General features: G+C 48.1%; 1 protein-coding gene across 1 annotated transcript in view; it reads left to right on the forward strand.

Moving 5' to 3' along the window:
- Positions 1-13,277: 13,277 nt before the first annotated feature.
- ZFP64 (ZFP64 zinc finger protein) overlaps positions 13,278-25,834 on the forward strand; it is a gene marked incomplete at its 5' end in the record, with an annotated part of 32,419 nt that continues 19,862 nt past the window's right edge. Inside the window, one exon of the mRNA XM_014539650.1 lies at positions 13,278-13,545. Within this exon, the coding sequence (XP_014395136.1) occupies positions 13,278-13,545 (268 nt within the window). The remainder of the gene's footprint in view (positions 13,546-25,834) is intronic.

The raw sequence follows: 25,834 nt of genomic DNA on the forward strand, positions 1-25,834 counted from the left end.
TCTCTCTCTCTCTCTCTCTCTCTCTCTCTCTCTCCTGTCCTCTCTCAAATCAATATAAACATTTTTTAAACATTTTAGGCTACTAAAGGACAAAGGAAAGTAGCTAAAAACTGATGGGAAAAAAATCCACAAAATTTTCATCTGAAAGTACAACAATCAAAATGGCATTGGACTTACGTCATCAGTAACATCGGAACCTCAAGGACAATGGACTAACACCTTCAAATTTCTGAGGGACGGGGACAGTGGATTCTGTACTCACGAGCTCAGTATTTGTGATTTACCTGCTCGCTAACATTTATTTTTAACACTGAAGCCAATGCTTGCGATGCTCCCCTGCTCATTTGGGGACAGGTGCAGAGTGGCAGGAAACGTGAGCAATACAACATTCCCAGCTGAGGTCAACGAGGTCAGCCAAGGCGGCCCGCCCCTTTCAGCTCTCATCTGTGAAGCAAGTGTCTGCCTCCCTGTCTATTTAGTGCCGCATTCTCCCCATTTTTTCCTGATTTTTGTGAGTGGTTTCCAACTGTTTAATATGGTTCCCACGCACAGTGCTGTGTAGTGCTCCTAAGAGCAAGAGGCTGGGCTGAGCTTACAGGGAACACTGGTCTGTTAGGCATAAGTAACGGCGCTGTTGGCAGAGAGTTCCACGCTAGTGCATCGGCAATAGCTGTTAAGTAAGGCATCTTTAAACAGAAACACACACAAAATAAGGTTGGCGGTGGTTGGTGAAAATGTCATGACAGCAGCTGGAAGGAACCCAACCCTGGATTTCCTGCAGGAGGGGGCTCGGAGTTCCCTCATTTGGCAGTCATGTGACTACAGAACACAACGACTGCAAATAACAATAGTCAAGTATAATTTAATTTTTTTAGTAGAGGCCTGGTGCACGAATTCGTGCACCAGTGGGGTCCCTCGGCCTGGCCTGCAGGATCAGGCAGAAAACGGCTCTCCGACATCCCCCAAAGAGTCCCAGATTTCGAGAGGGCGCAGGCCAGGCCGAGGGACTCCACTGGGTGCATGATCGGGGCTGTGGAGGGACGTGGGAGGTTGGCCAGCTGGGGAGGGACCGCGGGAGGGCTCCAGGGCATGTCCAGCCCATCTTGCTCAGTCCCCATTGGCCAGACCCCAGCAGCAAGCTAACCTACCAGTTGGAGCATCTGCCCCCTGGTGGTCAGTGCACTTCATAGCGAGCAGTTGAGTGGCCTTAGCATATCATTAGTATATTACACTTTGATTGGTTGAATGGCCGACCAGATGACCAGACACTTAGCATATTAGGCTTTTATTATATAGGATTGTTGACACTATTACAGATGTCCCCTGAATAAACTATAATTTTAACTTAGAGTGTTTTTCTTTAATAATATAGTGAGGTTTTTCCTGTCAGTGTACAGTTCTGTGAATTTTAACTCATGTACAGATTTGGGTAATCATCATCACAGTCAGCATACAGAACATTTCCATCACCCCAATATCCCCTCGCATTGCCCCTTTGTAGTCAAATCCTCCTCTCCCCGCTTAAGGCTGGTGACCACGGATCAGTCCTCAGTCACCACTGTATTGCCCTTTAAAGAATGTCACATAAATGGAATCATCAGACAGTATGTAACCTTTTGAGACTGGCTTCTCTCACTCAACATAATGTCTTAAATATTCATTCAAGTTTTTACATGTATCAGGAGTTCTTTCCTTCCCACGGCTCAGTGTAATATTCTACCAAGCCTAGAATGTTAAACACAAACCATCAATAAAGTATGAGGATATACATGTTACCTCTTACAATGTACCCCCTTGTCCTTTATCAGGGGACTAGAGAACACCAAAAGAAAGGCACTAAACCAAGCAGGGGAAGGTAAAAGATTTGCAAAGCCAGGGGTTCTGTCCTGAGGGGAAACATGAGAAATCCCAGGACGATGGTAAAGACAACATCCCAAGACAATAGCTGCTCAGCTCCCCAATCCAGCTTGAAGAATCTTCTTCAAAGGATGGAATCCACAGAACCATCGTGTGTTCGAATGCATTGAGAGGAAATTCCAGCAACTGGTGGTGACTCATTCAGAGGAATTAATACACAGGAAAGGAAGCAAACAGAAAAGGAGATTTTTTTTTTAACTCTCATGAAAACAAAGAGTTGTGCAGATTAGGAAAAGTAGCCAGAATATACTGGGGGTCAGCTGCAACTAGGATTCACACAATGTAAACAGTGAATATTTATCTAAACACAATTCCTCTGGGGCCCAGGGAATAGGGGTAAAGAGATGACTCTTGTTCATAACAAGCCTTATAGAATTATGTAACCCTGGAAACGATGTGCCTTTATAACGTAGACACAAATTAAAACTAAATTTTAAAAAGTTAACATGAAAAAAAATGTTTCTTTCTAAATCAGGGCCAAGATAAAAAGGAGAAAGGAGTGAGCGGTTCCTGATAGCGCCGTCCTTGAAGCTAGAGTCATCAATTCCTCCCAATGCTCACAGCACTGAGGATGAAGGTGGGAATGGAGTGGGGACAGGCTTCCTTCCTACATGCCTCTTCCTTTTGGGGTGGGACATCTTTCTCAGAAGCTGCAGATCCCCTGTGTGTCTTACAGAACAGGACTTGGTCACATGTTCTGATGTGTGTGTTTTCCCAACACCTCGCAATTCCCCAACACCAGCTGGGTGTCCAACTCTGCTCAGCTCTGACACAGCCGGCAGATAGCAGCAGATCCCACAGGCCAAGGGCTCAGTCCTACAAGACCATCCTCCCACCCCAACTTCAGAAACCCACAGCAGGCCCAGGTTGTCACCTGTGGTTCTGAGGATACCCAGTGACTAGAGCAGCCATGGGCAAACTACGGCCCGTGGGCTGGATTCGGCCCATTTGAAATGAATAAAACTAAAAAAAAAAAAAGACCGTACCCTTTTATGTAATGATGTTTACTTTGAATTTATATTAGTTCACACAAACACTCCATCCATGCTTTTGTTCCGGCCCTCCGGTCCAGTTTAAGAACCCATTATGGCCCTTGAGTCAAAAAGTTTGCCCACCCCTGGACTAGAGGTTCCATTACCCCTCACTGGGTTTGATTAATTTGCTAGAGTGTCACACAGAACCCAGAGAAACATCTTACTTTCTAGATTACCAATCCTATCTAATAAAAGGCTAATATGCAAATCAACCGAATGGCGGAACAAACTGTTGCTATGAATGATGTGCACTGACCACCAGGGGGCACTCAATGCAGGAGCTGCTCCCTGGTGGTCAGTGTGCTCCCACAGTGGGAGTGCCGCTCAGCCAGAAGCCGGGCTCATGGCTGGCAAGCACAGAGGCGGTTGTGGGAGCCTCTTTCACCTCTGCAGCAGCACTAAGGATGTCTGACTGATGGCTTAGGTCTGCTCCTTGCAGGGCCTAAGCCATCAGTCGGACATCCCCCAAGGGCTACTGGACTGAGAGAGGGTGCAGGCCGGGCTGAGGGACCCTCCCGAGTGTACGATTTTCATGCACTGGGCCTCTAGTTTATTATAAAAGGGTACAACTCAGGAACAGCCAGAGGGCAGGGGTGCCTAGGGCCAGGAGTGTGGGAAGGCCACAGAGCTTCCTGTCCTCCACGAATCTCCACATGATCAGCAACCCGGAAGCTCTCTGAAGCCCACCCTCCCCCAGGCTTTTGTGGAGGTTTGGTTCATTAAATCACTGGCCATTGATGATTGAACTCAATAGTCAGCCCTTCTTCCCTCCCAGGAGCAGGGGGTGGGGGATGGGAGAGATGGGAGAGTAGGAAGTTAATGGGGTTGGTTCCCTAGGCAACCAGCCCCCATCCCTAGATTCCCTAGAGCAGTGGTTCTCAACCTTGGCTGCACATTAGAATCACCTGGGAATCTTTTTAAAAGCCTGATTTCTGGGCCTCATCCTCCGGAAATTCTGTTTCTTTGTTATGGGGTGGGGCCACAACATTAGTAACAAAGAAACAGAATTTCTGGAGGATGAGGCCCAGAAATCAGGCTTTTAAAAAGATTCCCAGGTGATTCTAATGTGCAGCCAAGGTTGAGAACCACTGCCCTAGAATCTTTCCAAAAATCACTTCATTAGTATAACAAAAGACACCTTTGTGGCTCTCGACATTTAGAAAATTCCAAGGGGTTCTAGAAGATAGTTTCCAGGACTTTGAACCATTGTATTTTGGGGAATACCGATTTCAGTGGAAAGTGTGGCCCTAACTGCTTCCCAGGACATTTAAAATATATATTTTTATTGATTTCAGAGATGAAAGGAGAGGGAGAGAGAGAGAGAGAGAGAGAGAGAGAGAGAGGATGATGAGAGTCATTGAGCGGCTGCCCCCTGCTCGCCCCACACTGGGGATCAAACCCATAACCCAGGCATGTGCCCTGACCTGGAATCGAACCGTAACCTCCTGGAGCCACACTGGTTGAGCTCCAGAACATTTTAATGAAATGTCTGAATTATCAATACAATCGTGACATGGCTGCCTTCTGCATTGTCTATGAACTTGGATGGGTAAAGAGCATTTGAAAGATTTTTTTGCAATTCAAAAACAACCTGACGCTATTATTATGGGGAGCTGGGTGAAGGGTACATGAGAACGCTCTGTAGTATTTTTGTAACTTTTGGTGACTCTTAAACTATCTCAGAGTGAAAGGGTATGAAAATATATTCCAAAAAGGTTGAAAAAATGTTTTTAATTTCTACCAATAGCTTTGGATTCCCACAAGAAGGGAAGGGCCTCCGTTTCCTCTTCTATAACATGAGAACTAGATCAGTGGGTTTCAAACCATAGTGTCACTGAAGGTGTTTCAACAGCTCAGCCAATATCTGCTTTGATTTTTATCTTATCAAAGCCAAGTGAAAATGCACAGTATTCGTCCTGACTTTTAACACTCTGGGGGCACCCGCAAGTTCACTTTACTTTCAGATTAGCTCTTTGACTTCCCAACTTTGAAACAGTGTCTCCTTTCCCACCTATGCGTTATACTTGAACCTCTTTGGCGTCGGTAACTATACAGATTGTAACTACACTGCATTGCTTTTTTGGAAATGGATGTGGATAGTTTGCTTTTCTTTGCTTACATTCAAACCTTGCATCGGTTTAGAGAAATGCAAATTAGATCTACCACAGAGCATTTTTTACCCTCAGCTTGGCAGAGATCAGAAATGTGATAGCACCTGTGAGGGAGGCTGCAGGAAACCGGTGCTCTGACGAGCTAGCCGGGAGTTCTAAGTGGCACAACCCCCTGGCACACTTCAAAATTTTCAGTGCATGTACTCTTTGACCTAGTAATTCTATTTTAGGAAATTATCCTACAGATACTCTCTCTCATGTACAGATACAGGCATAGATATTTGGTGCAGCTTTGTAGTAATTAAAAAAAAAAACTGGAAACAAACTAAATGTCCATTAATAGGGATTGTTGAAGTCAATTTTAGTGTATGTACATACACAATGGAAAACTGAAACTCCTCCTAAAGCAATGATGCAAATCTAGACCCATGTATAAGCAATATTTCCCACGATACATTGTTATGCAAAAAAAAAGCAGAATGTAAAATGTTGTTTGCATTACAGTATAATTGGGGGCGGGGGGGTGGACAAGAAACTGGTAATAGTTGCTGCTTCCTGGAAAGGAAACTGGGGGGCTAGGGGAGGCCGAAGAGGCACCCACTTTTCTCCTTTTTTTTAGACTGTTTGAGTACTTTCATGTTCATGCGCTAATTACATAAGAGTGAAAAGAATCAGGCATTTGTGCTTGCCTGTGTGAAATTATCCAAAGTGAATACACTGTTAAAATACAGGTGTGCCACCCTCAGTGAGGTGCCAGGCAAGACGCAAAGCCAGCTCTCAGCAAATACTCGGTTGTGCAATCACCAGCTAATGCCCGACAGGTTGAGTCTGATCATGTCCTGTTACAGAGGGTCTTAGCACTTACGTTAACGTTCACATGATTCTTCCTTGACTTGTATGTTTATGTCAGGATTGCAGGCAGTTGGTAAATATTGCTGGTGCATCCGTTGGGGATAAATTTTCCCCTGGTCCCCTTCCAAGATTTCAGATCAGGTTCCAGTGATGAAGTCAGGAATGCTCGCTCGCTGGAGTCACCCAGGCGTGTCCCTATGCTGCGTGCCTGGACCACATGCCCTGCCACCATTCCGTCCTGGGTGTGTTCTCAGCATGTTCCCCAGGAGACGCTAAGGTGCCCTCCAGTTAAGAATCACCTGCAGCGTCCAGAAAGGCAGGGCACACCTTAGAACAGTGGTTCTCAACCTTGGCTGCACATTAGAATCACCTGGGAATCTCTTTAAAAGCCTGATTTCTGGGCCTCATCCTCCAGAAATTCTGTTTCTTTGTTACTAATGTTGTGGCCCCACCCCATAACAAAGAAACAGAATTTCCAGAGGATGAGGCCCAGAAATCAGGATTTTAAAAAGATTCCCAGGTGATTCTAATGTGCAGCCAAGGTTGAGAACCACTGTTCCAAAGGAACCTTGATACCATCTGTCTGTCCACCCATCCATCCATCCATGAGACATCTATCCATCCATCCATATATACATGCATGCATCCATCCATCCCTTTTTATTATACCAGGCTGTTAACTTGGTAAGAAATGTCATCCTCACTGAGCAATTCAATCTGGAAGGAACCCGTATTGAAAAAGTGACCTGAAAGGGGAAAGGGAGAAAACGCCCTTCCCAGTGGTGCTGGAACAACATATCCTGCAGCTCTGCTCAGAACGGCTGGCATGGACATGTGTTCACATGGACCAATAGCAAAGCAACTGCAGGTATGTTACTTACACCTAAAAAACCATTAGCACCCAATAGCATCCCAAGTGAATCATGATGCCACTTTAGAATGAAATATTATGCAACCATGACAAGTAAGAGGGGGAAGCAGAGGTCTGCAAGTGCTGAGTGCCCAGGTTCACCGAGGGAGCGTTCACGTGTACCAGACTTCACCCAGACCTTCCGAAGCCGTCTCTACAGACGGGGTTGGTGAGTCTGCACGTGTAACAACTACACGGGTCCTCCTCACGCGCCAACCAAGCTGTGAAAACTCTTCAGAATCGAAGCCAGTTATGAAACAGTGGGCATCGTGTCGCGTTTGATGAGGATTTGATTCAGCTGCATGTGAAAGAAACAACACCCCCGCCCCCAAACACACACACAAATAACAGTACCTGACACAAGATAAATATGCATTTCTCATGAAGCTCAGAAGTAGGCAATCTAGTTGACATCCCCATAAAGAAGTTAGCGGCCCAGCCGGCATAGCTCAGTGGTTGAGCATGGACCTATGAACCAGGAGGTCACAGTTTGATTCCCGGTCAGGGCGTCACACATGCCTGGGTTGCAGGCTCCATCCCCAGTGTGGGGCATGCAGGAGGCAGCCTATCAATGAATCTCTCTCATCAGTGATGTTTCTATCAATAAAAATATTTTTTAAAAAAGAAGTTAACGACCTGGACAACATCCAACTTACCTACCCAACATACCTAGAGGACAGCCTCATTCTCACAGTCCAAAATAGCAGCTAGAGCTCCTGCCATCACATCCCCATTCCAGGCAATAAAGGCAGGGAGCGATAAAGGATGGGCAAATGGCATATGTCAGCTGCTGTTTTTAAGAGATTTTCCAGAAGTTACATCACAGCATTTCATTCACGTTGCCAGAATTTAATCCTACGGCCATGTCTGGTCACAAAGGAGGCCGAGGAAAGTTTTCTTCAGAAGGTCATTCACTCAGTTATGAATCAGAAATTCTACTACGAAACTGAAACAACCAATGTTGGGTACAGAAACAACCATCTGTAACAGAGGTATAACATTCTATCCAGTGGTGGGCAAAAGTAGGTTTACAATGGTGATTCGGATTAATGCAATAATTAACAAATAATAATACAAGAATAAACTGTTTCACTTATCACAGCTGTAAACCTACCATTGCCCATCCCTGTATTGATTTGAGAGCCACATGAAATTAACATTTTTAAATTAAAAATAGACAATACCACTAGTTCGTGTGGTACATTCTATTATATATCTATGGTAAAATGTTGAGAAAGATGTATCATACATAAAGATGTAAATACTGTTTATCTATGGTTGGTGGGATCTCAGGTAGCCATGTATTACTTGTGTTTTTTAAAATAATGGTCATAATATATACCCCACAAGGAGATTTAAAAACAGCATGTAAGTTCTAGTCATAATTTTATAAAATACATGAATAAAACACACACACACTTACATATTTATATATGTAAAAGCCTGACATGCTAAGTGTCCGACTGTTAGACCATTTGACCAGTCGCTATGATGCACACTGACCACCAGGGGGTAGACACTCCAACAGGTAGGTTAGCTTGCTGCTGGGGTCTGGCGGATGGGAACTGGGCGAGATGGGCCGGACATGCCCTGGAGCCCTCCTGCGGTCCCTCCCTGGCCTCTGAAATATTTATTCTAGTTAATTTCCTTCTGTGCACAGGGCCTCTAGTATATGGATAGACAATAAGAAAGAAATATTGCCCTCAGCGGAATGCCTTTTTTAGTCGTGTTACCTAGGGACAGGTATAGTGAAGGTGACTGGTAGAGTCCCAAGGGGGCAGGTGCTTTCCATAGAGACAGGAAAGGTCTCCCTGGGAAGGGGCATTCCACTTGGCCCTGACTGGCAGAAAGAAGCTAGTCCTGCAAAGACCAGGGAAAAGCAGAGAGAGGGCCTCAGGGGCAGGAGAGCTGGTGTTTGAGCAACAGCTGGGAGGCTGTGGTAGGGGCCTGAGCACAGCAGGAGAGGACTGGCCGGCAGGAAGCTGGACTGGTGGGCAACAGCCAATCCACACCTAGCTCATTCCTGCCTCAGGGCCCTTGCTCTGCCGTCCTCCATCCCCATTCAAGTAGCACCTGCTCCGAGAGGCCTTCCTTGACCATTCCCACGGCCAGGATCACATCCGTGTTTTATGTCTTCTGAGGCCTTACCACTGTCAAGCAAGAACCCTGCTGATCTGATGAGCATCGCTAGCCACTCCCAAAACTCTCTTTTTGGATCACCCCTGCACCTCCGAGGTCCAGCCCAGTGCCTGGCACATTGCAAATACTTATAAACAAAGAGTCCCTAGAGCAGTGGTTCTCAACCTTGGCTGCACATTAGAATCACCTGGGAATCTCTTTAAAATCCTGATTTCTGGGCCTCATCCTCCGGAAATTCTGTTTCCTTGTTACTAATGTTGTGGACAACATTAGTAACAAAGAAACAGAATTTCCGGAGGATGAGGCCCAGAAATCAGGATTTTAAAAAGATTCCCAGGTGATTCTAATGTGCAGCCAAGGTTGAGAACCACCGTCTTATAAGAACTCTTGTGATTATATTGGTCCCACCTGGATAATCCAGGATACTCTCCCCATCTGAAGATCCTCAACTTAACTACACCTGCAAAGCCTCTTTTGCCACATCCTATGTAATCCTATATAATAAAAGGCTAATATGCAAATTGTCCCCTCAACTGGGAGTTCGACCAGGGGGCAGGGCCAGTAGGCCAACCACCCATGGCCCCTCCCCCTGGCCAGCCAGGCCTAATTGGCCCCAAGTGGGGCGGGTGGGCCAGACCCCACCCATGCACGAATTCGTGCACAGGGCCTCTAGTAAGATAATATATTCCAAGTTCTGAGGATTACAATATGGATAATTTTGGAAGGAGTCATTAGTCTACAACAGACATATACATGCTGGCATGCCCCATGGTCGGAGACAATGCTTTTTAGGATCCATACAGATCCTTCAGATAATGGTTTTGGTCAATGTGGGCAAAAAGGGCAAATCTGTAGCAGAATATGTATCAATTCCAGCCAAGTTGAATCACTGGCCCATCCAGGTAGAATATAAATCAACGATCCAGTGAGTGGCTGGCTGGTCCCTTTGCAGGATCGTGCTGCATTGGGGGCTTAGTGTTGGTCTCTTGTGCTGCCATGTTGTGCACTTGGCACTAGCAGGAGCCAGGTCAGCACTGTGAAGTAAGAGCCCTCCCTGTAAATTCCACAAAGAGAACCTTCACCCTTGCCACCAGGCAGAGGAAATTCTGTTCTTTGTTACTAATGTTGTGACCTCACCCCATAAAAAGATTCCCAGGTGATTCTAATGTGCAGCCGAGGTTGAGAACCACTGCCCTAGAGAGACAGACTCCAGATAGTATAAAGTTGGATAAAATGAGTTCTAAGAAGAAAGACAAAGCAGAGGGAGGGAGACAAGGCGGTTGGGAGGGGGAAGAGGGCAGCAGTATTAGACTGAACAAGCCAAGGATGGTCTCTGAGCAGGGACTTCCCCCGGGAACTTAGAAATGCGCGTTCCCGGGCCTCGCCCCAGACCTACTGAATCGGAAACTCGGGCGGGCCCAGCAGCCTGTGCTCTGACAAGCCCTCCAGGTGGCTGTGCCCGGAAGGCTCGCGGGCCTCTGGAGCAGGGGCCTTCCGAGTCCGGTCCCAGGTGTCAGTCTCATCTGCATGATCGCGGTCCTCTTCATTTCACCAGTGTGGCCCGGCCCCCACCAGCGCTCGGATGAGCTGCGCGCTGACGCTCAGCGGGCTTCCTCCCAGGTCTCCGGTTCCGCAGACCCCTTGGAAGGGGGCGGTGGGGGAGGGCATGCCGTTCAGACAATCGCCACCCCCTTGGGACCTTTCCCGGCCCCCTCTTCCCCCCCGGTGGAGTTTGGGAGATTTGGGGTAACCGCTGCGACGCTGGTGGGAAAACTTCTGCCTCGGTGGCCCCAGATCCTTGAAGTGTGGGGATCGGAGGGTCTCACGAGGTCTGGCCGGCGGGGCTTGCCGCCTGACTGCAAAGCCTTGTCCACATTAAAGGTGGAGATTTGAATGGGGAATGGAGCCGTGGTCGGTTCCTCGGAGTTTGGGGTTCGTTTTTCTTTTTCTTGGGAGACAAGCAGTCCCTGGTTTCGCCCGAAGCATTGTTTCCCAAAGTGTGGTCCAGGGACTGCGTGCACGCAAGCCACCTGGGAGCGCGGGCGCTTATTTTAAAAAGCAGAAAGCTCTCGGGGCCCCACCCATCTGGTCGGGGCCGGGTTGCCGGAGGGATGATGGAGGGGGAGAGACCCACCCTTTCCTGGGAGATTCGGGAGCACGTAAAGTTGGAGAACGCCTGGCACAAGGGTTTGCACACACCTGGCACAGTGAGCGCTTACCCTGCTAGCTGTTACTAGTTAACAGTTTGGGAGACTTTGGCTCCCCAACTTGGCAGGGTATGTCATTTGCATAATTTGTGAAAAGCACAGATTTTCCTAAACCCCAGCGCCCCTTCACCCCGCCTCCTTTACGGCTCCTCTCGGAAGTGGGACTCAGATGTGTCCATGTTTAACTCCTAGCCCACCTCCCCCAGGTCATTCTGATGCCGAAACAGGTTTGGAGAACTTGGCAAAGAAAAATAAATTCTTTTTGCTGGTGGTGAGCACGAGCTGTGCCCAGAGTTTTTTTTTATTTGGTCTCAGTTCATTCTCACTACAAGTGCAGAGGTAGGTAATGTTTTATCATTCCAGATTTTCAGATTTGCAAATTCAAGTGGGGTCCCTCCGTCATAACCCAACCGGGAGACATGCTGGGGGCTGGGGACCCCTGCGCTGGCCTTTTACAAGCACCACCTCATTGAAGCCTCTTAACCAGGCTGTGAAGCAGAAACTTCTCCCCATTTCATCCTGGGCATCGGAACCATCCGCGATGCAGGTCCCTTCATCTCTTGGTCCCTTGTTTCCAGTTAGTGCCACCAGCACCTCAGCAGCCCTGCGGCAGGTTTTGAAGGAATGGCCTCCTTCCTCCCATCCATTGACTTCAAAGTCCTTAAGTGCAAGATGGCTGATAAGGTATTGCCACGCCCAGTCTCAGAGCACCTCTCCGCAGCCGGTCCACCACATTGTATTTCCCCACAAAGATCTCTTGTCTTAGTTAGACTTGGGGAAAATTGAACATAATGTAACTGACTTCGAATTTTTCAGGAAATTGATACATGGATGCCAGCCATATATGCGCAAAATATTTCTCATATCGTTTAGGCATGGGAAAAGTTAGGAATAATATAAAGACCTAGTAATTACTGAAATTTAAGAAGCACGGGGAACATGAAATAATGTGAATGTGTTATTACATAACTATATTCACAGATACATTTTAAAGATGTAGCACAATGCTTATGCCATCTTATGTGGGGGAAAGGTTAATTTTACAATACTTTATGATCTTAAACAATTTTCAATTAAAAACAATTTTTAAGTGAAGAGGAATGGAAGAAAATATTTTGTAATGTTCGTGGTACACATGCTGCTTCTCTTCTAAATTTTCTGTTATAAACATGAGTTTCCTTAGAAGAAGACAAAGTAAATTTTTAAAATAAAAATTAAGGTTCTCATGTTAGAGACTTATTAATTAGTGATGTTTCTTTATTCAATAAGCATTTACATAGCCCTTTCTAATATAGTGCCAAGTACTGTGGTGGGTACTTTGTAAAGTAACACAGTATTACTACTTAGTATCATTACTCGGGAGACACAATGTCCCTGTCAGTTAGGAATGGATTTTGGCCATATGTAACAAAACTGACCTATGCTAGCCTAATGAGAAGTCTGCAATTGGTTGATTCAGGAGATCCATGAAGTAAGGACCAGCATCTGTAGGCATCTCAACATTGTCCTCATAGTTACAATATGGCTGCACAAGCCCCTGATATCACATCTGCATTCAAGGGAAAATGCCTGTTCCCTTTTTATCATGAAAGCCAAACTTTCTCCAGAACCTCCTTTAGCAGTGTGCTGCAGGGGTTCCCAAGTATGGAGGGGACCAACATTATTTAGAGTGGTGGCTCTTACAATTGAGGGGGGAGGGTGGATAGGATTTGGAAACGTGGAGGGATTCGTTTTCATGACTGGGAAGTACAACCATTTTTTTTTCTTGTTTGATTATCTTTTTCTTTTTTTTATCCTTATGGGGGGAAAGAAGAGGTACAACCATTCTTTAGCTGGGCTGCTGATTTTTCGAAGTGCAGGGCAGACATGCATATCAAAGAACATTCTCCTGTAAAATGCCACGCGTGCCCCTACGGACAAAAATGTGTTAGGAGCCATTACTTGGGTCTGGGTGCGTTACTGCTAGGACAGACTCGGAAACCTGTTTGCAAGGAAGAAGAGGGAAGTGGAATGGACATTGAGCCGGCAACTAGCCATGTCTGCCACCATGCCCTGTTTTCCTACATGGATTTGGTTTGTATTGTAATTTCACACTGTTTGGGATTAATCTGTCACTTTCCCTTTGTCCCATGGAGTTCCTGGGGGCACAACGGTGCTGGTCGAGCTGACCCCCGACATCCATATCTGTGGCATCTGCAAGCAGCAGTTTAACAACTTGGACGCCTTTGTAGCTCACAAGCAGAGTGGCTGCCAGCTGACCAGCACGACCGCGGCGGCCCCCAGCACCGTCCAGTTCGTTTCCGAGGAAACGGTGCCTGCCACCCAGACACAGACCACCACTAGGACCATCACCTCGGAGACCCAGACCATCACAGGTACGGCGGGGGGATGGGGAGCCGGGCAAAGTGGGCCATGTCCCAGACGCCGCCACGGAACTTGTGAAAAATATAGTTTCCCAGGGTTCACCCGCTAGGGTTGCTGGTTCATTATTTTTAACAAGCTCCACTGGGAAACCAGCCACCCAGCAGGGTTTGGGAACGGCTGGGTTAAAACATTAAGTGTTAGCAGTTATGCATGTTGTCACATGTTAAACCAAACAAAATTAAAAAAACAAGTTTCTAAAGCAAAAACCTAATACTAAGAGGAAGAATACTCGCAGGAAATGCATTGCTGTTAAAAAAAAAAGATAGCTATTCTGGGTGATGGGAATATGTATGTGGTCTTCGCATTTGCATTATTTGTATTAAGGGATAAAAAAGAGGGGTTTTTTTTTTTTTTGCTTGTTTTTAACCCTATAAGCAGGCATTGATGCCTCCCTCCCCTGGGGTACAACCAGGAAAACAGAAAAGTTCATCCCAGTTCTGGGTGGTATCCGTTCACTCCACCAAAAATAAGCTGTAGATGGATCCCAAATTTAACTGTGTATAATGAAACCATAAAAGTCCTAGAGTAATACTATACACACAGACGCACACACATGTGTACCCACAGACACACACGCGCGCGCACAAACACACACATACACCTACACTTACACCTATATAACCTGTCTTAAGGGGGTCAGACAGATAACTTTACAAATATGAAGTAACCCATTTAAGAGTGAGTACTGACATTGTGGGGTCCTGTGGGGAATTAGAGAATGTATTCCTTAGCTAAAGGCATTCACATTTTTAAATTTAAAAACAAAAAATACTGTGCCTACCAAAGAAGACAGGTTGTGGACACCACCCCCCACCCCCACCACCAAAGAAAAAGAAGCATGTAAGTAGTTGCAGATTAACTTGCAATTTTTCCAAAGTGAAAACAATGTATCGAAAAGTCTAAAGGCAACTGGAGAAGAGAATTGCAACATATGTGACTAAGGCCTAATGTGCGTCATATGTAAAGAACTCCTAAAAATCAGTGACGTCGCGAAAAAGAACCAAGTGGAAAAGTCGGCAAAGGCAATAGGTGCTAGACAGGAGGCACCAGCAGGGAAGTATGCCTGCTGCCTCAGCAGTGGAAGACATGCCTGTCGACAAGGCTTAGGGGGAGGAGCTGCTCCCCTTCCTGGGGAGGTAAATTCACATAACCTGGGAGATTTTGTGGTATCTTTTGAGTTTTTAATGTTAGATTTCAGATCTTCCACATTTCAAAATGTACATGAAACACATTTACCCAGTAAGTCCACTCCCAGGTATTTATCCTGTAAAACTTATAGCGCATACTGTAAAGTAAGTGGAACTTTTATATGTCTACAACAAGAGGAAATTAGATAAATCAATATCAGAGATTCAGACAGTGGATTAAAACTTGGCTTTGAAAAGGGGAGCTAGATCTATATGCGGACAGAGAAAAATCTCCAAGTGTAAAACTCATACAGATGCATACATATATATCATTATATTCAAGGGCAGCTTCTAGAACAGGAGTGAGGCAGGTCATACTAATGAGAGGAATGTAAACTGCGCACATTAGGGAATGGTGAGGACTGTGGGAAAGCGGAGATAGCTGCTGTTTGGATGCAATCAGATACTTGAGTGTTTCAGAGAAACCAACCAAATGTGAAATTTCCCAAACTTTGCAACTTTGATGGCCAAACAAAACACATCTGTGAACCTGACTGAGCCACAGGCTTTTTTTTTTTTTTCTTTTCTTTTTTGTTTTTTTTTTAGCATATTCTCATGTTTACCAAATAGTTCATCTGGAGCTGAGGCGTGGAGAACACCACCTACTTTCTCTTCATCAAATACATGTTGCTGTGATGTTTGAATTTTTTGGTAGTAAGCAAAGTTCTGTAGTTGTTTCCCTAATGCACCCAAAATAGTGTTTCTGCTGAGTTTTTAAAACATTGAAATATCATTAACTGATCACCTCACAAACCTTAATAATAATACCTCGAGGTCTTCCCACTCTCTCCAGAGTTTATCTTAATTATTGTTTTAGAGGAAGTCACCAAGAACATTTGAAACCTAAAATACACCTTGGAGATGGGCCTGGTACAACCTTCTCATCCTACAGCTAGACCAGTGTAGCTGTAGATGTGGGTGAGACATGGCCAGGGTCCCACCACAGGATCAAGACAGTCCTGGGACTCAGGTATCGTGGCCCTTACCGCGGGCGCCTTCTTTCTGCAGACTCAGCTCCCTGTCCTCAGAAGCAGACGCCCTGTACCCTCACGCTATGCCGTGATGCCGCAGTGTGAGGAGGCGTCGAGGCCCACACTTTATTTGTGTTCCAATCGTTACATCCTTCTGTGTTCTGAGCCTTTGCCTATGAGGTTCCCTCTGCCTGAAATACCTTTCCTGTCTTTGCCTGGCTGACACCAGCTCAGCCTAAGAGTTTAAGGTTCATAACTGTCTACACTCAGAGCATCTGGCTTATCCTGGAACATCCCCTCCCCTGTGAATTGCAGCAGCAGCGACGCACACCTTTCTGTTTTCCAAAGGAGCCAGGATTCCTCTGGCCTCAGAGCCGCCGTGCGTGTTGTTCCTCTGCCTGGAACTGACTTAATTCTTAGGTGTCCCTCAGTGCTGCACCTAGAGGCATTTCCTCCAACCCCCCTCCTTGACACCACACACACACTGTTCTCTCGGACCAGGTCAGGTTCCCATAACTCAATGAGTATGTGGGCATGAACCTTAAGGTCTGCCCCATCGCTGAACCATAAGCACCATGAATGAGGTCAGGGCTGCACCCCTCATGTTCACCGCTGCATCCCCAGCGCCAAGAAGGTGCTGGGCAGGAGGGTGCTCATTCTGGGTTGAGTAAATGAACCACTGACTGCCCAAGTGACATTCATCAGTGAAACTGACCCCACACCCAATCGCTCCTCTGTCATCCTAGTTCTTGGCCCGATGACATCCATCTCAGCATTTCCACTGCCCACGTTCCTTCACTCATGCTGTGCCTCAGTTGTGCGTACCGTCCTGTACGCTCAGGCCAGACCTGGAGTCCTCTTCGTGCCCAACTCCTGGTGGCACCCACTGCACATGTTGAAGGGAGCGCCCTGCTCTGAGCTCTGAGCTCCGGAGACGGATAGCTGGACTCACATCGCAGTCTAACGCCTCACAGCCCTGGACTGCACAAGTCACTTATGCACTCTTATTAATATTCCTCATCTGGCCCTCCTTGGTGTTCTCAGTGGTTAGAGCGTCGGCCTGCACACCAAGGGGTCTCGGGTTCGATTCCTGTTCAAAGGCACGTACCTTGGTTGCAGACTGGATCCCCAGCCCAGTAGGGGCTTGTGCAGGAGGCAACCAATGGATGTGTCTCTCACATTGATGTTTTTCTCCCCCACGTCTTCTCCCCACACCTCCCTTTCACTCTAGCTAAAAGCAGTGGAAAAATACCCTCGGGTGAGGATTAAAAAAAAATAATTCCTCGTCTGTACAAAGAGATCATTATGGTACCTACCACTATCAGGGCATAGAGTTAGCACCGGGCATTGTAAGGATTCTGCAGTGATCCACGGAAAGGACCTGGGGCAGAGGATTGGGACTCAGTAAATGACTGATTTTCTTAACGAGGAGATGAATGAACAGATGGTGAGATCTGCTGCTTTTCTGCCAGACTCAGCTGCCCTTTCCGATCGTTCCTGCGCCTGTGCCACAAAACAAGCGGAATCTTGCGGGTTTCCTTTCTTTCACACAATTTAGTTTGGTTTTCTGGGCCCAGCTCCCCCCACGCTGGGGCATCAGTGTCCCACCCGTGACGGTGCCCAGACCTGCCTGTGGACTGGAGTCCCCAGGGAGCTTGTTAAGGACCCCGGTGCCTGGGCTCTGCCTCCCGGAGCGGCACCTCTGGCTGAGGCGCAGGCACCTGGTGCTTAACAAGCTCCCGGGGGACTCCGGTCTCAGCCAGGTGGGAGAGCCCCTCCCCGCCCAAGGCCACAGCCCGAACCCGGACACCGACACTGGCAGCTTTCTCCAGATGCCCCTCCCAGACGTGGTCCAGGCTTATTTCTCGCTCTTTGGTCCTTGATGAAGCCGACCTCCTCGTCACTCAGCTCCTGGGTCTCTCTCTGTCCTACACTAGTTGGATGTACAGTAACATGTATTCTCCGCCGGTAGTTTGGAAGCTTCCTGTTTCACATTGGATTGAAGAACTTGCCTGTAGGAGCAGTAAAATTAGATGCTGATGCTGGCGGGGGGAAAAAGCATCCCACGTGCATTTTCTAAGTTCTGGCTTAAAATCGTGGGGCTTTGGAGGCAGGGGCCTGGGTTCGAGTCTTGGCTGCATGGGGCCGGAGGAGCCAAGGACTCTGGGTGTCTCATTTTTAAAGTGGGGACGGGAATAAATGGCAAGTTCGGGGCCCTGAGCCGGACTGGGCAGAACTCCTGCCATGAGCACTTGCTGTCACCGTGGGCAGGTCACTTGGCCCCGTGTCTCCGCTTCCCCAACTGTAACACGGAAGTGATGGAGTTGCAGTCACCTTGGGGGTTCTAACCCGGCTTTCTGTGTTCTGAGCCTTTGCCTATGAGGTTCCCTCTGCCTGAAATACCTTTCCTGTCTTTGCCTGGCTGACACCAGCTCAGCCTAAGAGTTGAAGGTTCATAACTGTCTGCACACAGAGCATCTGGCTTATCCTGGAACATCCCCTCCCCTGTGAATTGCAGCAGCTGCAACGCACACCTTTCTGTTTTCCAGAGGAGCCAGGATTCCTCTGGCCTCAGAGCCGCCGGACGTGTTGTTCCTCTGCCTGGAACTGACTTAATTCTTAGGCATCCCTCAGAGCTGCACCTAGAGGCATTTCCTCCAACCCCCCTCCTTGACACAACACACACACACACACACACTGTTCTCTCACACCAGGTCAGGTCCCCATAACTCAATGAGTATGTGGGCATGAACCTTAAGGTCTGCCCCATCGCTGAACCATAAGCACCATGAATGAGGTCAGGGCTGCACCCCTCATGTTCACCGCTGCATCCCCAGCGCCAAGAAGGTGCTGGGCAGGAGGGTGCTCATTCTGGGTTGAGTAAATGAACCACTGACTGCCCAAGTGACATTCATCAGTGAAACTGACCCCACACCCAATCGCTCCTCTGTCATCCTAGTTCTTGGCCCGATGACATCCATCTCAGCATTTCCACTGCCGACGTTCCTTCACTCATGCTGCGCCTCAGTTGGGCGTACCGTCCTGTACGCTCGGGCCAGACCTGGAGTCCTCTTTGTGCCCAACTCATGGTGGCACCCACTGCACATGTCAAAGGGAGCGCCGAGCTCCGAGCTCTGAGCTCCGGAGACAGATAGCTGGACTCGCATCGCAGTCTAACGCCCCACAGCCCTGGACTGCACAAGTCACTTATGCGCTCTTATTAATATTCCTCATCTGGCCCTCCTTGGTGTGCTCAGTGGTTAGAGCGTCGGCCTGTACACCAAGGGGTCTCGGGTTCGATTCCTGTTCAAAGGCACGTACCTTGGTTGCAGACTGGATCCCCAGCCCAGTAGGGGCTTGTGCAGGAGGCAACCAATGGATGTGTCTCTCACATTGATGTTTTTCTCCTCCATGTCTTCTCCCCACACCTCCCTTCCACTCTAGCTAAAAGCAGTGGAAAAATACCCTTGGGTGAGGATTAAAAAAAAATAATTCCTCGTCTGTACAAAGAGATCATTATGGTACCTACCACTATCAGGGCATAGAGTTAGCACCGGGCATTGTAAGGATTCTGCAGTGATCCACGGAAAGGACCTGGGGCAGAGGATTGGGACTCAGTAAATGACTGATTTTCTTAACGAGGAGATGAATGAACAGATGGTGAGATCTGCTGCTTTTCTGCCAGACTCAGCTGCCCTTTCCGATCGTGGAAAGGACCTGGGGCAGAGGAATGGGACTCAGTAAATGATTATCTTAACGAGGAGATGAATGAACAGATGGTGAGATCTGCTGCTTTTCTGCCAGACTCAGCTGCCCTTTCTGATCGTTCCTGCGCCTGTGCCACAAAACAAGCGGAATCTTGCGGGTTTCCTTTCTTTCACACAATTTAGTTTGGTTTTCTGGGCCCAGCCCCGCCCCCCCACGCCGGGGCATCAGTGTCCCACCCGTGACGGTGCCCAGACCTGCCTGTGGACTGGAGTCCCCAGGGAGCTTGTTAAGGACCCCGGTGCCTGGGCTCTGCCTCCCGGAGCGGCACCTCTGGCTGAGGCGCAGGCACCTGGTGCTTAACAAGCTCCCGGGGGACTCCGGTCTCAGCCAGGTGGGAGAGCCCCTCCCCGCCCAAGGCCACAGCCCGAACCCGGACACCGACACTGGCAGCTTTCTCCAGATGCCCCTCCCAGACGTGGTCCAGGCTTATTTCTCGCTCTTTGGTCCTTGATGAAGCCGACCTCCTCGTCACTCAGCTCCTGGGTCTCTCTCTGTCCTACACTAGTTGGATGTACAGTAACATGTATTCTCCGCCGGTAGTTTGGAAGCTTCCTGTTTCACATTGGATTGAAGAACTTGCCTGTAGGAGCAGTAAAATTATATGCTGATGCTGGTGGGGGGAAAAAGCATCCCACGTGCATTTTCTAAGTTCTGGCTTAAAATCGTGGGGCTTTAGAGGCAGGGGCCTGGGTTCGAGTCTTGGCTGCATGGGGCCGGAGGAGCCAAGGACTCTGGGTGTCTCATTTTTAAAGTGGGGACGGGAATAAATGGCAAGTTCGGGGCCCTGAGCCGGACTGGGCGGAGCTCCTGCCGTGAGCACTTGCTGTCACCGTGGGCAGGTCACTTGGCCCCGTGTCTCCACTTCCCCAACTGTAACACGGAAGTGATGGGGTTGCAGTCACCTTGGGGGTTCTAACCCGGCTTTAGGGCTTCTGCATGGAAGACACTTAGCACTGTCAGCATTAGCTCTTGTTCAGTGAATCGGGCTGTGAAAACTATACAGCACCCAGAAATTGCTGGCACCGGGCCTGGCTCATGGCAAGTCCCCGCCAATACTAGTTGAATTGATCACTTGACCTAGAATGATCTGTTCATCTCCTTTGGTTAGTTTTCACTCTGCAGGTCCCAGGTTAAAAGTCACCTCCACCTAGAAGCTAGCCGTGATTTCCCCTCCCGCCACTCCTGCTTCCCCAACTGTAACACGGAAGTGATGGAGTTGCAGTCACCTTGGGGGTTCTAACCCGGCTGTAGGGCTTCTGCATGGAGGACACTTAGCACTGTCAGTGTCAGCTCTTGTTCAGTGAATCGGGCTGTGAAAACTATACGGCACCCAGAAAATGCTGGCACCGGGCCTGGCTCATGGCAAGTCCCCCACCAATACTAGTTGAATTGATCACCTGACCTAGAATGATCTGTTCATATCCTTTGGTTAGTTTTCACTCTTCAGGTCCCAGGTTAAAAGCCACCTCCTCCTAGAAGCTAGCCGTGATTTCCCCTCCCGCCACTCCTGAGATGAGGTTTCTCACTGCCTCCCACCTAGCACTCACGGCAGTCGTAACTAACCAGTTATTTGGTGACAAGCGGTCTTTACTTAGCCAGAGAAGGGAAGTGGGCTGCTGTTGGGGGTCTGGCAGTGTGGTGGATGCAGCAGACGGAGAGTGGGAGGGCTGTAGGCAGCCAGCAGAGAAAGGAAAGCGGCCGGACAGCTAGGAGCCATCGTCGGGAGGTCTTGGTGTTGCTAGGAGCCGGGCTGGCTCTCCCAGGCCAGGCTGTTCTGTCGAACATAAACAGCGTCACAGAGCACCAACATGGTCCGGGCCACTCTGTGACCATGGAGGAACCGGAAAAGCAAAATACCTTCATCATCGTTTGGCGCCACAAAATAGCAAACATCCCCCCACGCTGATCTGAGCGACGCCTGCTTCTCTACCTGTTACAGCTTTAGCCTCCTCTGCTGCTCGGTAATATTTACTATGATGTCAAATCACAGACTTTCCCCCACTTTTTCTTTTATTTTTAAATATGTTTATTGATTTCTCTCTTTTTTTTTTTTTTTAGAGGGAGGAAGGGAGAGGGAGAGAGAGGTGGAAACATCAACGATAAGAGAGAAACATCAGTCAACTGCCCCCTGCGTACTCCCTACTGGGGATCGAGCCCACAACCCATGTGCCCTGACTGGGAATCGAGCCATGACCACCTCTTGGTTCATAGGTTGGTGCTTAACCACTGAACCACGCCGGCCAGGCTCCCCCACTTTCTGGCAGCTTCCAATGCAGGCTTCCTTGAACTCTCCCCCCAAATTACCTAGCATGAGCCCCAAATCTGAGTCCTTTCTAGCACCCTGTCACTGAGACTCCACGGCTCCCATGGTCTGAGGGTTCCCTCCTGCAGTGAGTAATAAACTTAGTCACCTGCAGGTGTGTCCCTGGTCTGTGGCCAGAGGACATTGACATAGGGAAGAACAAACTCACCTCGTTGATCTGAAAGCCTTAAAAAAGAATCTGAAGGCTTGTTTGGCCTGTGAGCCATTGATTAGTGGTTTCATTTCTAGACCAGCAGTTCTCAACCTGTGGGTCACGACCCATAATTTCTAGATCAGCGGTTCTCAACCTGTGGGTCACGACCCCTTTGGGGGTCGAACAACCCTTTCACAGGGGTCGCCTAAGACCATCGGAAAACACATATATCATTACATATTGTTTTTGTGATTAATCACTATGCTTTAATTATGTTCAATTTGTAACAATGAAAATACATCCTGTATATCAGATATTTACATTATGATTCATAACAGTAGCAACATTACAGTTATGAAGTAGCAACGAAAATAATTTTATGGTTGGGTCACAACATGAGGAACTGCAGTTAAAGGGCCAGAAGGTTGAGAACCATTGTTCTAGACCAGGGGTGGGCAAACTTTTTGATTCGAGGGCCACAATGGGTTCTTAAACTGGACCGGAGGGCCGGAACAAAAGCATGGATGGAGTGTTTGTGTGAACTAATATAAATTCAAAGTAAACATCATTACATAAAAGGGTACGGTCTTTTTTTTTTTTTTTAGTTTTATTCATTTCAAACGGGCCGTAGTTTGCCCACGGCTGTTCTAGACTGTCAGTCTCCCTGCAGGCAGGCCTGGCCCCTCACAGGCGCTCAGAGAAGCAGTTACCGAGTGAGAACAGGAGCGGGCGCTCAGCTGTAAGGATGAAGTTCATTAACGTGCATGAAGCACAACGCCTGGCGCCTGCCCCATCCCGGGGCCCAGTGACAGTAGCTCTGGGCCTGTTGTGCGCCAGACGCTGGAGCCGAGAAATGGAGATGCTCACCCCTGGAGACTTCCAAGCCCATGAGCAGGGGAGCAGGACCAGGGTGTGAGACATGCACGCCCAGCCTTGTCGGAAAGTAAAAGAAGTAGTTAGTCCCCTGGGGAAAGCCAGGGAAAATATTGTGAGGTCAGACGTATAAGTCGTCTTGAAAGAATCACCTGCCTTTGGGAGGAAGATGGTGGAAAGGGGGCATTTCCTAATGGTGGTCTGCGGGTGGGGCAGCTCGAGGCAAGATCTGATAACCGTGCCTAGAGATGACACGGGAAGTAGTGGTAGGAGCCATGCTTCATCTCTGGCTTTTTTTTCTGAAGGAGCTGGGGAGCCATTGAAGGTTGTTGAGCACATGAGTGATGTAGTAAGACAAACTATGTAATGATTTGTCATACAATGTGGCAACAATAATATTAGCTAATTCTTTGTTGTTTTTTTAATATGTTCTCATTGATTTCAGAGAGAGGAAGGGAGATAGAGAGAGAAAGAGAAACATAAATGATGAGAGAGAATCACTGATCATCTGCCTCCTGCACATCCCCTACTGGGGATCGAGTCCACAACCCGGGCATGTGCCCTGCCTGGGAATTGAACTGTGACTTCCAGGTCCGGGCATAGCTAATTCTTAAGTAGTTCTTATGAAGTCGTCTGTCTGAAGTCCTTTGCGCAACAGTAAATTAAATACTGAGAGTCATTATCCCATTTTACCCATAATAACTAAGGAACAAAGGGGTTAAATAACTTGTTTGGGAGGATAGAGCCAGAAATCGGCAGAACTGGTCTCTAAGCCACACCGTCCCTTAGTAACTCCTCGTGGAAGCATCTCTTAAAAGAACCACCTGGAGCTGAGTGAAGAAGGCAGCCCCCCAGCCCCCTCCCCGGGATAACATCTCATGGACCCAGGCAAGGTCCTGGGAATCGGAACCAGCCAGTACTTCCCATTGCCCTTAACACTCAACTACAAATGGGCCAGACAGCAAGACATTGGTTATCTCTTTGGACAAGAATGGGCAGGGCACACCCAGGTCCGTTCCACAGTTCAGAGATGACAGGTTCTTTGCATCTTTTTGGTGTCCTGGTGGTGGGTGCTGTCCTTTGGCCTCGAGCCTCATGCACGTCATGGTGAAAAGAAGGCTGCCATTGCTTTATGCCCCAAGCCTTCGCTCAGCCCTGTCCACAGATCGAGAGAGGGACAGCTGCTCTTTACCAGGGAGGACGTGCTTCCCAGAAACTCCAGACCCCATTGGCTAAGATGGGACACAGGCCCAGGCCCACGGCCGTGGAGGCGGCTGGGCCAGCGAGGGACAGGGAGGAGGGCTCAACGGTGGAATCCAAGCCAAGGGCCCCTCTGCAGAGCCGCCCAACTGCAGTCTCTGTAGACTGGACCAGAGCGGGAGTCAGAGCTGATGGGAAGGAAGAATTACCTAGAAACCTTGTTAAAAAATACAGCTATAGCCCGGCCGGCGTGGCTCAGTGGTTGAGCGTCGACCTGTGAACCAGGAGGTCATGGTCACAGTTTGATTCCTGGTCACGGCACATGCCCGGGTTGTGGGCTGGATCCCCAGTGTGGGGTGTGCAGGAGGCAGCCGATCAGTGATTCTCTCTCGTCATGGATGTTTCTCTCTCTCCCTCTCCCTTTCTCTCTGAAATCCATAAAAATCTAGTTTAAAAATATAGCTATAAAGATATCCAGACTTTACCCCTGATATCTCCATCAGAATCTCTGGCACATGATCAAATTTGAGAAGCACCGGACCAGGAAAAGGGGAGAAAGGAAGGAAATCTATTGGCATGGGCGTCTGGCACATAGTAGGTGCTCAGAGATCTGAATGAATAAGTGAGCCCAGCACTCGGAGTGGGAAGGGGTGTGGGAAGTGGGAAGGAAGCTCCATTCTGCTTGTAGTGGTGGGTTTTTTGTTCCTGTTCAGTGATTCTCAGTCTAGTGCAGGTTCACTTTGTTTTAGGGAGGACGGTTGGTTGTTTGCCTGTGACAGACCCCTGCTCTGGCTGTCGTAGTTTAAGCCCGAGAGGAGACTTTTATTTAGAAGGGAATAGGGAGTCACTGAGGACCAAGGGCAAGGGTGTGGCTGGAACTCAAAAGAGAGCGATACTGCCCAGCCGGTGTGGTTCAGTGGTTGAGCGTTGACCTATAACCAGGAGGTCATGGTTCGATTCCCAGTCAGGGCACGTGCCCGGGTTGTGGGCTCAATCCCCAGTAGAGGATGTGCAGGAGACAGGCAATCAGTGATACGCTCTCATCATTAATGTTTCTCTCTCTCCCTCTCCCTTCCTCTCTGAAATCAATAAAAATATATATATTTTTTAAAAGTGGCTCTAGCCCAGTGATGGCGAACCTTTGACACGCGAACTCATTTTTTTGGTTGATTTTTCTTTGTTAAATGGCATTTAAATATATAAAATAAATATCAAAAATATAAGTCTTTGTTTTACTATGGTTGCAAATATCAAAAAATTTCTATATGTGACACGGCACCAGAGTTAAGTTAGGGTTTTTCAAAATGCTGGCATGCCGAGCTCAAAAGGTTCGCCATCACTGCCTAGCCGGTTTGGCTCAGTAGATAAGTTTCGGCTTGTGGACTGAAGGGTCCGGGTTCGATTCTGGTCAGGCACATGCCCAGGGTTACGGGCTCGATCCCCAGTTGGGGGCGTGCAGGAGGCAGCTGATCAATGATTCTCTCTCATTGATGTTTCTATCTCCCTCTCCCTTTCTCTCTGAAATCAATAAAAATATATTTTTAAAAAAATAAAAATAAAAATGTAAAAAGCGATGGACACCAGAAACCAGAAATATATTCGGGGTTTCGGATGTTCACGGTTCAAAGTGTGGCCCGAGGACCAGGCCCACTGCTCAGGAGCTTGTTAGAAACCCAGTCTCGGCCCCACCCAGAGCTGCTGACTCCGAATCTGCATTTAAAGAGATCTCAGGATGGTCTGTGTGCTTGTTACACGGGAGAAGCGTGCCTTTTTTTTTCTGCAGAA

This window comes from Myotis brandtii, unplaced genomic scaffold, assembly GCF_000412655.1.
Source record: "Myotis brandtii unplaced genomic scaffold, ASM41265v1 scaffold225, whole genome shotgun sequence".
Taxonomy (NCBI): Eukaryota; Metazoa; Chordata; class Mammalia; order Chiroptera; family Vespertilionidae; genus Myotis; species Myotis brandtii.